Source organism: Sesamum indicum, linkage group LG4 (genome assembly GCF_026168435.1).
Source record: "Sesamum indicum cultivar Baizhima isolate 11 linkage group LG4, ASM2616843v1, whole genome shotgun sequence".
Classification (NCBI taxonomy): Eukaryota; Viridiplantae; Streptophyta; class Magnoliopsida; order Lamiales; family Pedaliaceae; genus Sesamum; species Sesamum indicum.
In genome coordinates this window covers 20,522,720-20,541,713 of record NC_142660.1, presented here as the reverse complement: position 1 = coordinate 20,541,713, position 18,994 = coordinate 20,522,720, and the positions used below count along the sequence as shown (strand labels likewise).

Below are 18,994 nucleotides of genomic sequence, written 5' to 3'. Positions count from 1 at the left end.
AGTGAACCCTGAGATGATAATAGAGGCTTCTTCGCGGCCTCTCACAGAACTACGCAGTGCGTTACTATTCTGGCTATGCTCCCCGTCACTGTGTAACTCGGCTGGACCAAGCAGCAGTCTAATTGGGCCCCATATCTCGAGCATGCTGGGGTAATGAGGCTCTAGGTACTGGTAGTACCGTCAGGCCAACGGGTAGATCTACAACAGGTCCATATTTACAACCAATCATTGAAAAATAAATACTAATTCGAAAATGGCAGTTGTTAGGTTGCAATTATTGGATTAAAGCGATAACATGACATACCCGTGTCGTATATGGTCGTAGCTCGTCAGAAAAATCCATACAAAATATTTCAACACATAATAAATTCCTGGTATATGAGTGGTTTCATTGAACTGACGGAATCGCTCCTTTAATTCATAAAATTTCTGATGGACCTGATCCCGTGTGTAATGATACCCACGAACCCACTGAGCCATGTGTGCCTCCGCACGATGATCATCTCTCATGGGGACCTGGGTGTTGTCGTCAACGATCATCCACATTAAGTGCTGCTCAACGCTTAATGTCCAGTGCTCCTCCTGTGAAAACCCTGCCCGCTCCAAGTATTTGTGATATGCTATGCCTGCAAAATAAATACTCATATTATCGTGTAAAATAATATTAACAAGAATAATTATGTATGGAATGTTGTTGGTTTGGTTTATGTTCAGGTTGAGTAAAATATAAAACATGTATACACCTGTCTAATATTATAGTTTAAATCATACGAACATCTAAATTATATGTTGAACACATATAAAGGTAGTACACTGTGTTTTTTGTAACGCCCCTAACCAATTTTAACTCATAATCCTCATTTAGTTACTTGATACACGCTAGTCAAAAGTTGCACATTAACATTATGTGTACTTTACGTTTAGCAATGCCTAGGTTGTATTATAAGATGCCCACATCTGCATCGCTATGTGGTCGCGTAATATGCGTTCTGCTTCTAATTCAGTCACGGTAGGATGTCCTCTATGGTAAAATGCATCCATATCGAGTGGAATTTCATCTTCTAATTCATCGAAAATGATGTCATCATAACTGAACCTACGAATGAAGTTGTGAAGTGTACAACAAGCAATAACTAAATCCACTTGGTTGTGAAGAAAGTAGCTCAGCATCCCCCACTGCAATATTAGAAACTGCTTCTTTAGTACTCAAAAGCAACGGTCAATTACATTTCGCAAATGAGAATTGACATGGTTAAACAGGTCCTGTGGGGTACGGTATCAGCGACCATGACCTCCATACTCGGCTAGGTGGTATCCAGTACCTCGGTAAGGCACAAGAAATCACTGCTAGTTTGTAAACCCAGCATCGACTAGATAATACTTGCTTGCAGTATTTCATAAATCAACATCAGAATTGATAATATAAAAATTACTAGTCACCTTTAAATGGTGTATAATAGATTTATATTAACTAGTTTTCTCACCATTAGGAGTAAAAGGGAAAAGCTGGGTCCTATGATATAGCATGGCTCAAGACACGGGCGTCAGCCGCACTTCCTTCTCACCTAGCATACTTCATATTGAAGTCATAGATAGCGAAAACGTTCTGTACTAGTCGTCCTTTATGAGATTGATATCAATTCTAATCTATGTGCGGGACCCATGCCGGCACCAAAGTCCCGTCCATCGCTCCGACACAATCCTATGGTTCGTTGGAAAAGAATGTTAAAGTGTGAATGCAGCACAGTTATATGCCTATGAATTGACAATGCAGGACGGACTCTAGTAGACCAATGATGATACAACTTGTACCTTAAAATAGGGGTAGAAATCTGGATTGATAGCCACACTCGGATGAGTGTCTGTAAAATTGGGGATTGTGATTAGTTCGGGCGCCATAGAGCACAATGCGAAAAGCACTCGGTGGAATCTACGGTGAATAGTCTTAAGTGAGTGTTGGAATCACTCCATATTATCGCATTGTTGTTTATGCATGCCGACCGTCTGCATGAAGAGTGCAATCTCCTCAATGGAGCTAACTCTCGAGGTATGACTATGAGGCAGCAATCCTCTAGAAGTTAGTGCATCAACTAATACGTAGAAGCATGGTTTTGTCATGCGAATTTTGCCATAAAATTTGCCATTGTGTGGGGTTGTCATTATCTCGGCTACCCATCTTTCGTCTTGCAGCGCACTAGTGTTACGAGCCACATTATCTCTAAACAGCTTCGGGGCATATCAGATCTCTAAAAGTGTAAAACTCTTCAAGGACAGCAGATTCATTGTTGCCTGGAGTCCCGGGTGTCCCCAGGCTGCCACTGGAGGAATTTGTGTCCTCAACAACTCTCTCACACGCACTCGCACTAGCCATAGTTCTGCACAAAAAAATGGAAAAGAATAGACACAATGTGGGATCTCGAGTTGAGACGGTAAGCATCAACAATCATAATAGATAGACAAATAATTTAAACTAACAAAGTATGGATATTCAGCCCCATGGTGATTGCGACAACACACCAATTAATTTAGAAGTGCATTACATAGTCAAATTTCATAACTTTTCCACCAATACAAGTTGCTACGGACAAATTCTTGTGTTCACCTCCAAAGTAGATTGCTATGGTAATGCTTTGTGATTAGGGTCTGTAAATAAAAGAAACAAAGAAAAAAAAAACTAAGCAATGGAGTAATAAAAAAGCGAGCACATCATACCAACCCAATAAACTGTATTATTGTATCCTACACAGAGAGTACATTATAAGCACAACAAATCACACACAAATAAGCACAAGAAACATTCTTGTGTCAACAAAATGTAGGAGTTCTTGCAAATACTTATGTTATGTTGGTGGAGGCATATTCGAGTGCTTTTCTGCATGGATCATCACCATTTTTCCCAAATAGGTGCACTCGCTTACTCCTTTCCAAGCACAATTTCTGGGCCACACAAAAGAAGCAACTGATTGCACATAGGGATTTCAGCTTCAAATTCTTCTGTAAAGGTCTATTGTTTTCGAATGTTTAGGAGTGAGAAGACAATACGTGTTATCTCATCGTACGGGGCAGTCTGACGTGGTAATTTTAACCACGTCAGCCTGCCAGGCGTGATGATTTATTTATTCTTTCCCCTCCACTTCAACACTGTTGCCGAACACGTCGGCAAAGCCCCCATTATAGGCAATCACGTGTGGTCCTCGTGAGCAATTCAGGCAAAATTAGGGTTTCTTGGCCAACAATTGCCAAAATTTTAAATTAGTATCCTAAATTGCTATTTTTAGAAGGACCTGGACTAATAGTGCCACCGCCCCAAGATAATAGACCAAAATTGCAATTTGCCCAACTGAATATAATACATCCCCCTAAAAAAACCATTGTACATAGTACGTAATACTAGTTAAAGCTTAATGCAAATTCTGATAAGAAAATAAACCACTATATTTATTATTTTATAGAATTATTAATTTATAATATTAAAGGGACCAAAAATTTATATCATGGTCTTTTAAAAAATTATTATTTTATTAATTTATCAAATTATTAATTTAGACCTTCGGCTCAAGTTATAAAGGTTTTACTGTACCTTAATTACCTTCGGTCATGAATGTATCATCCAATTCATTCAAGAATAAATACTCTAAAAAGTTTGGTAGCAATAAATACTGCAGTAAAAAGGAGATGGGATTTGCAGTACTACAATCTGGCAAAATTAAAATTTGAGGGATATATAGTTTTCCAATAAATTTTAAGGAAACAAATATTCAATTTTCATGGGATCATTTAATATATTTCCAAATGAAGTCGTGAGATATCAATTTGTGCATACATTTTGAACCAAAAGTCATAATTATCCAACGTGTTGGTATCTATTTAATTTTATGTAAATTTATTGTAATTTTTTTATTTTTTAAAATTTACTAATATTTTCATCAATTTAGTGAAATATTAATATTGATGCAAGTAAAAAGTTGCTTGTCCAAATGAGCCCGACCTAAGTTCTTTAGGCTTAGGTTTTCACAAGTCTTTGAACGAGAACTTGCAAAAAATACATTAGTACTCTAATATTTAAGTCAGTAAGTATTTTGAGAAAAGGGATGATCGTAAATTTAAATGCAGTAGTGAGTAGTATAGTAAGAACATGATGCAATATAGTAACGTGTGGTGAAACTTCTCGTGTGCAAGTGTGTACAATTGTAGTTACCCTCCAAAGTGAGATGAGGGTTGTATTTGTAGATGCCTCCTCTAGTCATTCGGAGGAATTCATCTTCAGCTGAACTCGGGGATGAACTACTCCCAAAGGTATAAAATTTTCGGTTAACCGATCGAAAATCAATAGAATCTAAAATTTAGCTTTTTTCAAATACCAAAAAATTTAGTTCAATTTTGATTTTTTTGTACTGTTTAACTGAATCGAATAAATACCAAACTTAAAAAAATATCTATATATTATATTATAAATATAATAAAAAAATAATATCTAAATACTCAATATCTTGATATCTGTATTTATAACAAACAATAGTAACTTTATGATCAATACATACTTAATTCATTATTACTATTTATTAACAAATAATTAATAAATTAACATTATAATATTTTTTATAATTTTTTATTAATTTGGTACTGATGTGGGCACCTGGGGTAGTGCAGCCTACTGCATAACCAAATAGCCCAAGAAACCCACAGAGGAATATGGCAGCCCAAGACCTCCCACTATCCTCGTCATAGAAAAGGCCCAAGAAGTCATTCAGCCCGAAGAATTTATACACATGGTCATCCACGTTTGGACATGGCACCCAATCGAGCCAAGTGGAGGACGCTTTCTCTCTATGTAAGCAATTTCAAAGCATACTACTTGGTGTTCTTATATATTAATCGATCTTCTTCACCATATCTCAATTTCATTCAAATTTGCTTACTTTTCTGGTTTTATTTTATCGAAAATTCAATATTAATTTGAACGTTGGAGTGCTAATATCTTTTTTGTAGGTTTTCTCTCTAGAGCCCCCAAACACTCCAAATGTTGAACAATAGTCCATATCTATTGGACTCGTATTGTTTTCGCACACATCAGGTACAAAACGAATAGAACCAAAATACGTCTAATTTTTACCGAACCAAAATGAACATTTCAATTTAGTATTCGATATGCCACTTTCTTGTACCAAAATGAACATTTTACTTCTATCTTGATGGAATCCGTTCTTTCTTGAGGAACAACTTCTTGAGCAAGTTAGTTGGGTGGATTCTTCTGTTGGAGCTTTCTAGATCCCTATGAGTCCTATCTGGCAGTCGGTGGACTTCTTGGTTGAGTTGGCTTGCAGGAGCTCTAGCCACATGTCAGTCAAGCTCCCTTGTTTGCCACGCGAGTAGGTTGCTGAGGCTTCTGGGTCGAGGCCGGGGCTTGGTTCTCCTGCAAGGCCTCCCTGTAGCTGTCAATATCAATTACATATGACTAACCAATAACAACTACAACAGTAATATACGTTAATTATCAATATGTATAAGTAAATCACAACTATTATTACAGTAGAAAAATTATTATTGTTAAAATAGATCAATACCCGCATATTGATGAAATAAAAATCCATAATTTTTTTATTATAGAGCCTCAACTTCATCAATTATATCAAACATGGTCGAATAAAAATCGAAATTCTTGTAGTAAGTTGTTTGTACTATGGGAACAAAATGGGATATGTGATAGTGACATAACCATAGTATTACATTTATTTTTCTCCCCTATTAATGAGCCGGAATACTTAGATATACCACATACATACAAGAATCTAATTGTACGAATAGGGTATTTGTGAATCATGAAGATAAGCACTTATTAATTTATTAATATAAATAAATTAAAAAAAGTTTTTTATTTTTAAATTGTTTAAATTCAAAATTATAAGCAATTTTCTATCAACTTATGCAATTTATTAGTGAAGTATAAATATTAAGTTCAACTTCAATTATTTTTTTTTTCAAACCCCTTCAATTATTCTATTTCTTAACTTACAACTTTCTTTTACAATTTATTTCCATCAAAAATTATAAGTTATTACAAGTACCCTTGAAGCTATAAATATATATATATATAATAAGATATCAATTAAAATAAATAATTATGCCTATATTAAGAGAAAATAAATTGACTAATAATCAGATTTTAAATTAAAGACCATAATAAATTTATACAAACTTCGAGTCTTATGTATTTTGATGAATTGATTTAAGATAAAATACGAAATTATTCTTTCATTCTGAATTGATTAATTCAGCCGAAACATGTTCTAAATATGGCCCTTTTGGAAAATTGATCCAAAAAGCACATGGTGTTCAGGTCCAATAGAAGTGGCCGCAGACCAAAACCCTTGCTCATGCCTAAAAATCGAGCCTCTAAGATACAATGTCATATACATACAATATACGTACAAAATAACATACAACAAATCCACATACACACTGCAACTAGGTCCAAAATTCTCGATCACAACGAAGCATTGCAGCTGATAAAGTTCTACATCTTTATTAGCCAGTTTTGATACTAAATTTCAACATAGTTTATAATTTATTTTTAGAAATCTTGAATCTTAAGTGGGAGAAGGGGGGGGGGGAGTTTTTGACTTATTTAATGAAACTATAGAGCAATGTAGCAAAGAGGGTAGTTGGAATATTTATGATTGAACAATTTCCTCATGCTATTAAGGTAGCTCAAAACATTAATATGCAACCACATGGTTGCTATATGCCCTCATTTTTACTTTACCCCTTCAATTTTTATAATTAAAATACACACTTTACATATACTCCAATTTTATTTTATTTTTTTAAATGCATTTCATTTTTCAATTTTAGTCCTTTCTAAAATAGAATTTAATAAAATATATAAATATTGTGATTAAAATTATTTGATTCTGGTATAAATTTTAAGAAAAGACGCACTACGAAAAAATTAACTTTTCGTCGTAATATAAATGACCACGACTTAAAAATCATAGTAAATCAATACTATTAATTACGGTCAAATAAAACTAATGTGAAAACTTAATTTTTTATCAGGATTATTCAATATTTGTTATAGTTTTTTTAGTTATGGCTATTGTTTTGGGCTCACTTGCAGAAACAACGGCTAATAGTCATCGCAGAGCCGTAGTTAATTTGTATTGTCATGGGCTTTTTTTTTTTTTATCATAGTAATTAACTGTAGCGAAAAAATTATATTTCTTCTAGTGATGTAATTGAATGGAAATATATCTGCATTAAACTGTTTCATGATAGCTCCTTTCGTATGAAAATATGTGATATTTTGTAATAATTTTTGTATAAAAAGACGTGATAGCCAGTATTATTTTTTTAAAATTTATAGTGAAATCCCACATTATCAAATAAAAATAAAAATAAACACAACCAAACATGATGTTGCAATTTAAAATAATATAGAATTGAAAGTAGACATTTGAAAATGAAATCAAATACAATATTGCTATAAATTGGTAATAAATTGAGAAATAAAATCCAACATACATTGATTTAATGAAATTATTATTGATAATGATGGGATGATGCTGAAAGACAGTCTCAAATATTCCATCCAAACACACATATTGTAATAATGCCCATTAATTGTTTGATTTATATTATGAATATGGAAACATATTCAAACATCAACCAAAAGAATGTACACAAACATAAGCTAATTATCAGATTTTTTCTGTTACGTGTAGTAATAAAATTAATAAAGAGCTGATCATGTGACAGTGATGGCTGTATAGCTTTCACTAATCGGTGTGTCATTCCACTACACAACCAGAAATAAAATAAAATAAAATTGATAAATTTAATTAATATTATTGGTATTTATATATAGTAAATGATAATAATTTTATTTTGTCACAATAATAATGAACTCCATAATTTCAACATTAACAATTATTTCATAAAAATTTACACAAAAAATTATATTATATAGCATTCTTGTTATTGATAATTATATTAGAATAAAATAAAAAATTATTGTCATTTAACATATATCTCCCGTGACGATTTTAGAACTGCTACTTGATATTTTGAATCTTAACAAACAAGATCATGTTAAGATCATTTATTTTAAATAATTTAGTCTTTTTCAATAAGGGATAATCTAAAAAATGATTTTCGTCCAAGAAATATCAATTTCATGATAATTGAAATACATGCAGTACACTTGTCATGTAATTGGTTACTCTATTTAAACTATAAATCATAATAAATATATCTCACTCACATATATATAATCGGCTCTTTTTTTAACCAAATTCGATTCGGACTGGAATTTTTCCTCGGTAGAATAATGCTATCCCATAAAAGAGGGCAAAAATTACAACAAAAGGAAGTAAAAAACTGTAAAAACTTTGATCATAACAAGTACAAAATAGCATCATCTTCATTGTATTTAAAGCCAAACAATCCTTTGTGTTCTTGTAGTTCTGTAATTCTTTACCCTCAGTCTCCACCTCTTGTCCACCAATCCCATTGATTAAACACCAACCCCCTCCCCCCCCCCCCCACCCCACCCCACAAGGTTATATATACAATCCCATCATATTGCTAAATCCCTCACACTATCTCAAATACTCAAGAGCTGTGACCAACTTATAGCTTATTACAATGGCCAGCTTATTCTCCTATCCATCAGCTTGCCCACTTCTCAGCTTATTTCTACTTGCATTTGCATCAATAGCTTCTAGAGCCGATGCACGGGCGTTTTTTGTGTTTGGAGACTCGCTGGTTGATAATGGCAATAACAACTATCTTGTTACTAGTGCTCGGGCCGACTCCCCTCCTTATGGGATCGACTATCCTACTCATCGTCCCACTGGCCGTTTTTCCAACGGCCTTAACATTCCCGATATCATCAGTAACTACTTCTCTTTTGTTCTTATGTTCTTGTTTAAAAAACTTCGGTTTTCGTTATAGTTTAAGATGGTAAAATGTGCGATTTTTTAGGTAATAAATTGGGAATGGAGCCTACAATGCCATACTTGAGCCCATTGCTCAAGGGGCAGAAGCTTCTTGTTGGTGCTAACTTTGCATCTGCTGGGGTTGGAATCCTCAATGACACCGGAATCCAGTTTGTGAGTTCATTATCTAAGTTTTTGTTGCTTTTTACTATTAATAGCAAGCAGGTCTTCTTAATTAGTAAACGAGGGTAAAATAAATATTCGCAATTTTTCAGATAATAAGATGATATTTATAATTATGACAAACTTTAAAAGAGGCTATTGTAATTTATCGTTTGACTTTAAGCTTTACAAAGCTTTAAAATTTGCCTTTGCAAATCAAGGAAAGACATTCAATGTTACATCTAAAAACTTTTTGGTACTTTCTTTACTAAAGAAGTAAAATTTCTTAACATACACAATGTAGCTTATTGTAATAAGGTAACTTTTTTCTTTGTCATAATGTATTTTCAGTTGAATATTATTCGAATCAACAAACAACTCGAGTACTTCCAACAGTATCAAACGCGTGTGACAAGCCTAATCGGGGCCGAGCGGACGAAGACCCTTGTGAACCAAGCCCTAGTGCTCATCACCCTTGGGGGCAACGACTTCGTTAACAATTACTATTTAGTGCCGTATTCTGCAAGATCCCAACAATTTTCTCTCCCGGACTTTGTCCGATACGTCATTTCCGAGTATCGCAAGATTTTGGCCGTAATGTTCCTTTCTTTTCTCTTCTTTACCTCGAAACAATTCCTACATGTATAACATACTCAAATATATTTTCGTCATTTTTAATTTTCTTTTTGTCTTTAGAGGTTATATGAGTTGGGAGCGAGAAGGGTCCTCGTGACTGGAACAGGGCCAATGGGCTGCGTGCCGGCTGAGTTGGCCCAACGAAGCCGGGCCGGTGAATGCGCAGCGGAGCTAACGCGGGCTGCCGGATTGTTCAACCCACAGCTGACTGAAATGCTGAGGAGCCTCAATAGTGAACTTGGGGCAGATGTATTTGTGGCTGCTAACACATATGCTATGCACATGGACTTTATTTCCAAATCCTCAGGCCCATGGTATGTCCAAATTGTGCACACCCACAACTTAAAATCTTGCTAACTTATGGGATTCTTGGAATTAAAATCAGGAAAAAAGAATTAGAATTTTATGCATGTTTCAGGATAACGTGACTTAGGACGTAAAAGATCACATCATGAGTGATTTAAGAGAAGCTGAGGCTAAGAGTAAGATTTCCCCCCTAATACATTAATTGTCACGTGGTGGACCAACCACGTTTGGACTCGAACTTTCACAATAACAGTCTCATATATATGAACGTATTAAGATAATTACATAGAGCCGTTCATATATGTTGTGAAAAATGAAGAACATAGACTCGAAAATAGAGTGGAAGGACTTAGGGTGTAGAAGATTGAGTCATGACTGATTCAAGTGAAATTTCAAATTAATATTTTTCCCTAACGTATTATTATGTAATTGACTAGTCCAGTTTGGGCCAGAAACTTCACAATAGTAGTCCTATATGAGGAAGTATTACGGTATTTGCATAGAGTTGTTCATATACGTTATGCCAAAAGAAGAAATAAACTCGAAAATAGAGTTAAAAGATATCCCTAGGATGTAGAAGTTCGTATCAATAGTGATTTAAAATATTTGAACTTTTGAATTAGAACAAGAACTAAGATTTTCTCCTAATATACCTTGTCATGCGACCGACCAGTCACGTTCGACCACAACTTTCCGTATAAAACTCCAGTATTTAGGGAAAATTCTAGTTTTAACTAAATTTAGTCAGACCTGAATGAATCACATAACAAGTGTATGTGTGTAATTTATGCATAATTCAAGAAAATAACCAACCACATTATAATTTGACATATAATTAATTCAATTCGACCAGACGTGATAGGTTGAGAACTAAGTACTAAAACGTTGTGATGATTTATATATGCAGGATTCATTACATCAAAAATTGCATGTTGTGGGCAAGGGCCATACAATGGGGTTGGGCTGTGCACACCAGTCTCCAACTTGTGCCCAAACAGAGATGTGTATGCATTTTGGGATTCCTTCCATCCATCAGAAAGGGCAAACAGAATCATAGTCCAACAGATCCTGACTGGTGACAACAAGTACATGAATCCCATCAACCTCACCACCATAATGGCTATGGATTCCATGACCTAAATTATGATGCCATATATATTTTCATTTCTAATTGTTGTGATCTATTTATTTTTGAGTATGTAATTTTTTATTAGTAATGTCGAGAATTTAAAAGTGTTCTGTTTGTGAACGAATAACTGCAATGCAGTCGTCCAAAAGAGCGTCGTTAGATTAATTAAGTCTTTACTTGTCCAGAGTGTGTTTGATCAGCGAGTATTACCAGTATTTTATAATATATAACGAGTACGCTCTTCTTCTTCTTCTTTTTTTCTGTATTTGTTTTTGGGTTAAATACACTTAACTCCCTCTGAAAAAAGTGAAATTATACTTTTCTTCAAAAAATTTCTAAAATTACACTTGTACCTCCTCTGAAAATTCACTATTAACACTTGACCCTCTTTTGCTAGAATTTAAATGAAAAAATTGATGCTAGCAAATAAAATTGCATATAATTTTTTTTTTAATTTTAGCCCTCATTTAAAGTTTTCATATAATAATTTTGTGTACTTATAAGGGAAAAAATATAATGATGTTAGCATTTATCTCTTTATAAATACAAAAATATACATGAAAATGTTACATGATGGAGAAAATTCAAAATTTATGTATTTTTCTTATTTATATCAGTATTTTCTGTCCAAATCCTAATGAAAAGAGGTTAGGTGTAAATTGAAAATTTTCGAAAAAGGTGTAAGTATAATTTCAAAATAAAACTTTTAGGGGATTCTTAGAGAGGGTCTAAACATAATTAATCAATTGTTTTTTTTAATTTGGAATTTATGGTAGAGAATAAAAAAAAAAAACTAGTTAGTTTGGTAAAAATGTTGCAAGAAAAATACTAATTAATTTTTAAAACAAATTTCAGAAATAAAATAAAAGAAAGAAAAACATTTTCATGATAATTGTGAAAATCTTATGGGCTAAAACTAATGGGCCTTGGTCTGGGCTGATTGATCATACTACCAACCCAGCCCATATATAGCAAAATTAGTACTAAATTCAGATACCAAATCATCTTTGTTTCTTAGGTAATGACTGCATTTATTATTCAAACTTGATGAATTATTGACCTACACTTAGATTAGGTTTATTTCTATGTACTCTCTATAAATCCCAACTATTTTTTTGGCTTTTTTTTTTTTTTATTTAATCTAATCCTCAACAATATTAAGTCAATCTCAAATAATTTGGTCTGTATACAGTAGAAAAGAACATATTGTTAATTTCACACAGCACGAAGTAAAGATCAGCAGATCCGACAATTTCAAATGCTAGTAATAATTTTCCACTCTTCAACGGTATATTAGGAAAAAAAATATTGCCACTTAAAAGTCCCCGTTTTTTTATATCAATCAAACTCTTAAAATCATCGTAAATCTTTCGAGAAAAGTACAAATTTTAATGCTAAGTCTTCGTTTGAGCAGTCCAAATTTGTATTTTCAGTACAAATACAATTTATTATGTTGTTTGACCCCTTTTTCTATTATCACATTACAATTATTTTCCGCATAATTATCCATTATGCCCATTAAGTAATTCTTGAATTCCTTCATCGAACTAAAAAACGATGAAGTTAATTCTAAAAATTAATTACAATCAGCATTTGCATAATCAATTACGAAATGTTAAAGTATGTATCTATATTTGCTTAAATTTTATAAGTTTTTAAGTCAGCATATAACTAATTCTCAAAATTATCTGCCGTGTAATTTATTACCAGTACTAAATTTACGTAAAGTACTGCATGTCAATAAAAAAAAAAAAAAAAACTGGAGTATAAGTTCTTGAACATTGAAATAATTTGCACAGTTATTGAATGTAATAATGCAATTGATTGATAATTGTGAAACATAGGTATATATATAGATGGGGTGGGTGGGGGGAGGGGGGGGGGGAATGAAGAAATTTTGGTCTAACTTTGTAGGCCTTAATGGAGTGAGAGTGCACCTCTTTTTGGGTACAAATGAAAGAAAGATAGATAGAAGAGAGAGAGCTTTGAAGTTGTTGTGAAGTACATTCAGAGTTTACAGTACAGCAACCATCACATGGGCAGTTGAACTCTTTTAATTCCCCTTCTTAATTGCATTACTAAGAAGTTGTTTCCTCAATTTTGGACTGAAAAAAAAGGAAGAATTTTATGAGAAATTCATTTATTTGGATAAATTATAGCTGTATCTGATGATGTTGACATAATTACGAATACCTCTTGTTATTTAAAAAACTACAAATATCCATTTCAAATGAAAAATAATTGTGTAGTCCTTAGACAGTGATGTGGGAATTACTGATTTACCCTTGTCGGGAATTACTAATTTACCTTTGTTAAATATTTTAGAAGATTAATTCATAATAAGAAATGGTAATTTGGGCAGTTCACATAAAAAAATGGATGAGAACCTAACGAATGCTAATGGAACAGGCTCCTTGTTAGACGGCCATTTAAAATAGGGGGATCATTTGTAATTTTTGAAATAATGAGAAGATATTTTCCAATTATTTCGACTATAATTTATTTATTTATTTTGTCGAAAACGAGTGAGAGATACATTTCATCAATAATGCTACAAGATTCTTTTTATGAAATTTTCATCCATAACATACCTATAGATATGGCTAAATGATTCCACAAGATTCATCGAATTTAATTTTAGTACGATTATTTATCTTTATTCAGAAAATTCATCAATTTTCTTTTGGAGAAAATTATCTTTTATTTTTATTTGAAATTAGATAAATATTTTGAGACAAATTAATCAATAAATAATTTTAGATTTAATTTTTGTATCGAGTAATATACTTTTTACTATTAATTATTCTCGTATTAAATTTCAGGCCGCACGTTTACCAATTACTAGATTTTATACTATAAATATTTCATGCAATTAGTTTTTAAAATTATTAATGAAATAATAATTTACTATCAAATTTTATGGCCATGCAAAGCTATATATATCTATACTATTATAAAAGAAAATATTTCGCTTTCATTTTCTTTCCTAAAAAAAGGGTCAGAATAGTAATTTTAATATTTTTTAATAAAATCACATTTACATTTTTTATCTCTCAACCCACTGTTACACGTTTCTCTATCACTTTACTTCTTCATGTTTATTACAATCTGTTTTTTTTTCACAATTTTTTTTCTCTCGATAAAGGTAAATTACATAAATAGATAAAAAGAGAAATCCAACAACACGGTTCAAGTAGTCGAGGCCCTGGCAAACCAAGGGAACCTCCAAAGTCGGTAAAGAGCACGTGTACTAACTACTGAGGGGAGGGTATGACTAATTATGACATGTCTAATTTTCTCGACTATAATCCTAGCAAATGTGTCATATGTACAGCTAGTATGCTGAAAGATCGTTGATTCCGTTCTTGCCACAAGTGCGCGGTATGAGGCGTTGATGACATGCTTCCCTTTCCATTTAAGCGACATCCACTCTACATCAAATATTTTTTTCTCATTATCTCACACTATACATATTCGTGCGTGCGGCAACGACTAATATTTATATATATATAAGTGAGGAATGAAAATTTCTAACTTGTAGGCCTTAAATGTTAACCTATAAATTTGGGGGTCATATGGAAGTCTTGTTTTTGCAGATGATTTAATATTTTACTTCATTCATAGTATAGCAAGTTAATTAGCAAGCATGTGAAGGCAGTTGAAATAGTCTAACTCACTTCTGTTTTAATCTTATTTATACCAAAAACTTGTCTATACTTTATAGAGCAACATCCTACAAATCTCATTAATTATGATAGTCTTTTTTTGTTTAGCTAGGATGAAAACTCCATCATTTCACCAACTTTATCTAAAGGGATAATTACACCGTCATTTTTTAAAGTTTGATATAATTACACGTATGTATATAGACCCTCTGTCGTTAAAAACACATTACATCTAGTATAACAAATAAATTTATCTGTTAGTCAAAATTCACCGAATTTTTTATTTTGATCAATCAAAGGCAATATTAATAAATGTGAAAAATAAACTATATATGATAATTGAGTTTCTTGTGCAAGTCATGATTAATACAAAGGTTTTTAAAAGAAGAAAAAACCCATAAATAATTATTAACAAAATCATTAAAAGCGGACTCATCTTTTACCACAGTGTAAAAAAGCCAGAAAATGATTGAACTCATCAATTTCTCTGAAACAACTGTCTAAATTTAATACCATTAATTGTACCCTTCTTTTTTTAATTATTATTTAAAAATAAAAATAAAAACATTAGTTATTGTCCTTTAACCACATAATCCACCACCCTCGTCAGCTGCACTTTCATGCATATAAAGAGGCCTCCAATCCTTCCACCATTTCACCCCACATCCATTCACATTCTCATCAACTCCAAACCAATTACTTCCACCAACTTTTATTTGATTTTTTGGGTACCCTAGAAATGGCTGAGTTGGTGGAGAATTCAAGATTCTACCTTGTTTTTCTATTTGTTTTGATGCTTGGGAATTTGAGCACTCGTGTCGAAGCAAGAGCATTTTTTGTGTTTGGAGATTCGCTGGTCGACAATGGGAACAACAACTACTTGGCGACTACGGCGAGGGCCGACGCTCCACCCTACGGCATTGACTACCCGACCCATCGCCCCACCGGCCGTTTCTCCAATGGCCTCAACATCCCTGATCTTATCAGTAAAGTTTTCTTGATATTCCCTTTTACTTAATGCAATTAAAATGGCATATTTGCAATGCATGCAATCTCAAGAATGTGAAATTACAATTTTTACCCTCTCATTTCCAATTAATTACAAGCATGCATGCATACGCACATATATATATATATGTGTGTGTGTGTATTAATTCATATATAATTGAGAGCTTTTCTTGATGTAATTATTAAATGACATATATTTATAGTTGGATGTGTTATTGAGCAATTATTTTTGTACTCTTGAATAGGTGAGCAGATGGGGTGGGAGGCCACAATGCCATACCTAAATCCAGAGCTTACTGGGCAGAAACTATTGGTTGGTGCCAATTTTGCTTCTGCTGGTGTTGGAGTACTTAATGACACTGGATTCCAGTTTGTAAGTCTATACAGTCAATTATGTACCTAATTTGAACAATAATTTCATTAATCATCTTGTTACACATTAATTATAGCGCACCATTAGGGTTTTGTCCGTATGGATCGAATGTGAAAAATACCAGATAATGTGAATCATGTTACATAAACAACATAACGTAAAGTAACGCATGTCTGACTGTTGCCATTTAATATTTTTATTATATTCCATCTATACGAGAAAAATTCTGCTCGATTATGTCATGGTTCGGAGTAGGCATCATCCTTGCATTAAAGGGGTCAAGTCCGGATAAGAAAGCATTAAATGTTCGAAAAATAGGGTAAAATGTCATAAAAAAAAATTGATTATATATATTTAGAACCATGTTAGTCCATCATTTTCGTTTCTTGACCTTATCATCCCTAAAATTCATATTTTGTTTCATTTCAATTCCTCGGTCAATTTCCGAGCGAAAAAGTCACTGAAATCCGGACATGTGATTTTGCACATGTCGTATTTTTAGGGGTATATATGTTATTTACATATCCTTTTTAATTTGAGGAATTATAAGGTTTGGAAGCGAAGCTGAACAATTAATGTGGTTATAATGTAAAATTAAGGGACTAAAGTGATTATATATATGAATTCAATTAGATATTACACTATAATCTAATTCGATGTCACGAGTAATCAATTCGATTTCTAACACCCAGATTGTCACTAGAAGAAATAATTTTATATATTGACATATACTAAAAAACCATGTTAATAATTAATATTAATTAATTTAAAAATCAATACAAATACTTAAATTATCCATCACGAAAATTATTATTATTATTATTTGGTTGCATGAATTAATTAATTTAATTTGGGTGGGGTGGGGTGCAGGTGAACATAATTCGGATATATGAGCAACTGAACTTCTTCCAACAGTACCAGCAGAGAGTGAGTGCCCTAATCGGGGAAGAGGAGACTAAGAAACTTGTGAAGGAATCCTTAGTTTTGATGACATTAGGTGGAAATGACTTCGTCAACAACTACTACTTGGTGCCTTACTCCGCCAGGTCTCGTCAGTTCACTCTCCAAAAGTATGTGCCTTATGTCGTCTCCGAGTACAAGAAAGTCTTAATGGTACGTCACTTAGTGTGTGTTCTTTCTTGCGTGCGTGTAAGAATGCAGGCATTAATAATTGGAATTGAATAATGCAGAGACTGCACGATCTGGGGCCTCGTAGGGTTATAGTGACGGGAACTGGACCGCTAGGGTGTGTGCCGGCGGAATTGGCGCTCCACAGCACTAATGGGGAATGTGCGGAAGAATTGCAAAAGGCTGCAGCGCTCTTCAACCCTCAGCTGGTTCAGATGCTCAACGAACTCAACCAACAACTTGGCTCCAACGTTTTCATCGCAGCCAATACGAATCAAATGCACATGGACTTCATCTCCAACCCTCAAGCATTCGGTACCTACCTCAAACATTCCTCCTTCAAATATTGGTTTATGTTTCCTATACTTAGGACACACATTAATTAAATACATCTTTGATTAATTATTTTTGATTATTAGGTAGGAACCATTATTTATTTGTTGGCTACTACCCTACTATAAGTGTGAATATTAATTTATAGAGGTACATATATATATAATTAAGGTATAATTAAATTAATAGACTTAAATATTTTTGCAATTATATAAGTAGGCATTACAATTGTCAACTACTATATATTTAGCCAATAAAAGTACTACTACATAATCGTATCTACTCGAAATTGAGATTGTAAAAGAGTTCAAAAAGTACGATGTTGTTGTGTTTGAATAATATATATATATATATATATATATATTGCCTTTTTCCACATTAAGTACTATTATTTATCATTTAATCAAGAATGTCACTTCAAACATAAATTTATTAAAAGACCAAAAGCCCCATAAATTACTTTCTGGTAAAGTAGAAAGAGATGCATTATTCTTGACGGTCGGTGGTATAATGGATTATATGATTGTTATAGTTGTCTGTAGTTGTCAGATGTAGGTATTTGAATATTGATTTTATTTCAAATAATATAAAATGGGTCAAACGATACGAAAAAGTTACGTTTGCGTCGAAAAAACTAGTTTAATATGCTCAATTGCAGAGACAGAAGGGCAGTGTTATATGTTTTGAATGTTGGGTGGGTGCAGGATTCACAACCTCAAAGATAGCATGTTGTGGGCAAGGGCCATACAATGGGCTGGGGCTATGCACGCCGTTCTCAAACCTCTGCCCAAACAGGGACTTGTATGTGTTTTGGGATCCATTCCACCCATCCGAGAGGGCCAACAAGTTGATTGTGCAGCAGATCTTGGCTGGCTCCACCGCCTACATGCACCCAATGAACCTCTCCACCATCATGGCTTTGGATTCAAGGGCTTGACCCCCATTTTCTAGAGGCTGTGTTTGGATGCATGGCATTTCACAAATTTGATTTTCATGCCTCCAACAATAGCTTGCCTAGCTTGTGTTCTCATCTCTTTGTTTCAATTTCAACCCCTTTTTTTTTAGTTGTGTTTTGAATGTGATCACTAATTGTACTTTTTGTTGTTGGTGGTGGTGGTGTTTGTCTTTTTTGTAAGGACTTGATTGGGAAGTTTGGCATTAATGACCAATGAATGTGATTGATTTTGGAGTTCTTTGAATCAGTAGGATCGTGGCTTCTCAACTATTAGGGATAATTACATTCTTTTTCTCTGAGATTTGGTGTAATTATACATAAATGTTTTGTGGTTTGGAAAATTACGTCTAGCAACCCTGAGGT

At 33.3% G+C, this 18,994-nt stretch overlaps 2 protein-coding genes across 2 annotated transcripts; both read left to right on the top strand.

The window, feature by feature from the left end:
• The first annotated feature begins 8,643 nt into the window (after nt 1–8,643).
• Nucleotides 8,644–11,402, top strand: LOC105161166 (GDSL esterase/lipase At5g33370). Its single transcript, XM_011078771.3, is given in 6 exon segments — nt 8,644–8,893; nt 8,983–9,110; nt 9,450–9,692; nt 9,795–10,031; nt 10,033–10,048; nt 10,948–11,402. Coding segments are annotated over 6 exon segments (1,107 nt in total). The 3' UTR covers nt 11,181–11,402.
• Nucleotides 11,403–15,468: 4,066 nt separating this feature from the next.
• Nucleotides 15,469–18,875, top strand: LOC105161165 (GDSL esterase/lipase At5g33370). The gene is made up of 5 exons (XM_011078770.3): nt 15,469–15,820; nt 16,088–16,215; nt 17,086–17,328; nt 17,406–17,658; nt 18,381–18,875. The coding sequence occupies exons 1-5, from the start codon at nt 15,574–15,576 to the stop codon at nt 18,611–18,613; spliced, it is 1,104 nt and encodes a 367-aa protein (XP_011077072.1). The 5' UTR covers nt 15,469–15,573; the 3' UTR covers nt 18,614–18,875.
• The last annotated feature ends 119 nt before the right edge of the window (nt 18,876–18,994 follow it).

Coding starts and splice junctions, on each gene's coding strand:
- LOC105161165 (XM_011078770.3), top strand. CDS start 15,574: ATGGCTGAGTTGGTGGAGAATTCAAGATTCTACCTTGTTTTTCTATTT. Junction 15,821..16,087: donor CAACATCCCTGATCTTATCA/GTAAAGTTTTCT, acceptor ACTCTTGAATAG/GTGAGCAGATGGGGTGGGAG. Junction 16,216..17,085: donor ATGACACTGGATTCCAGTTT/GTAAGTCTATAC, acceptor GGTGGGGTGCAG/GTGAACATAATTCGGATATA.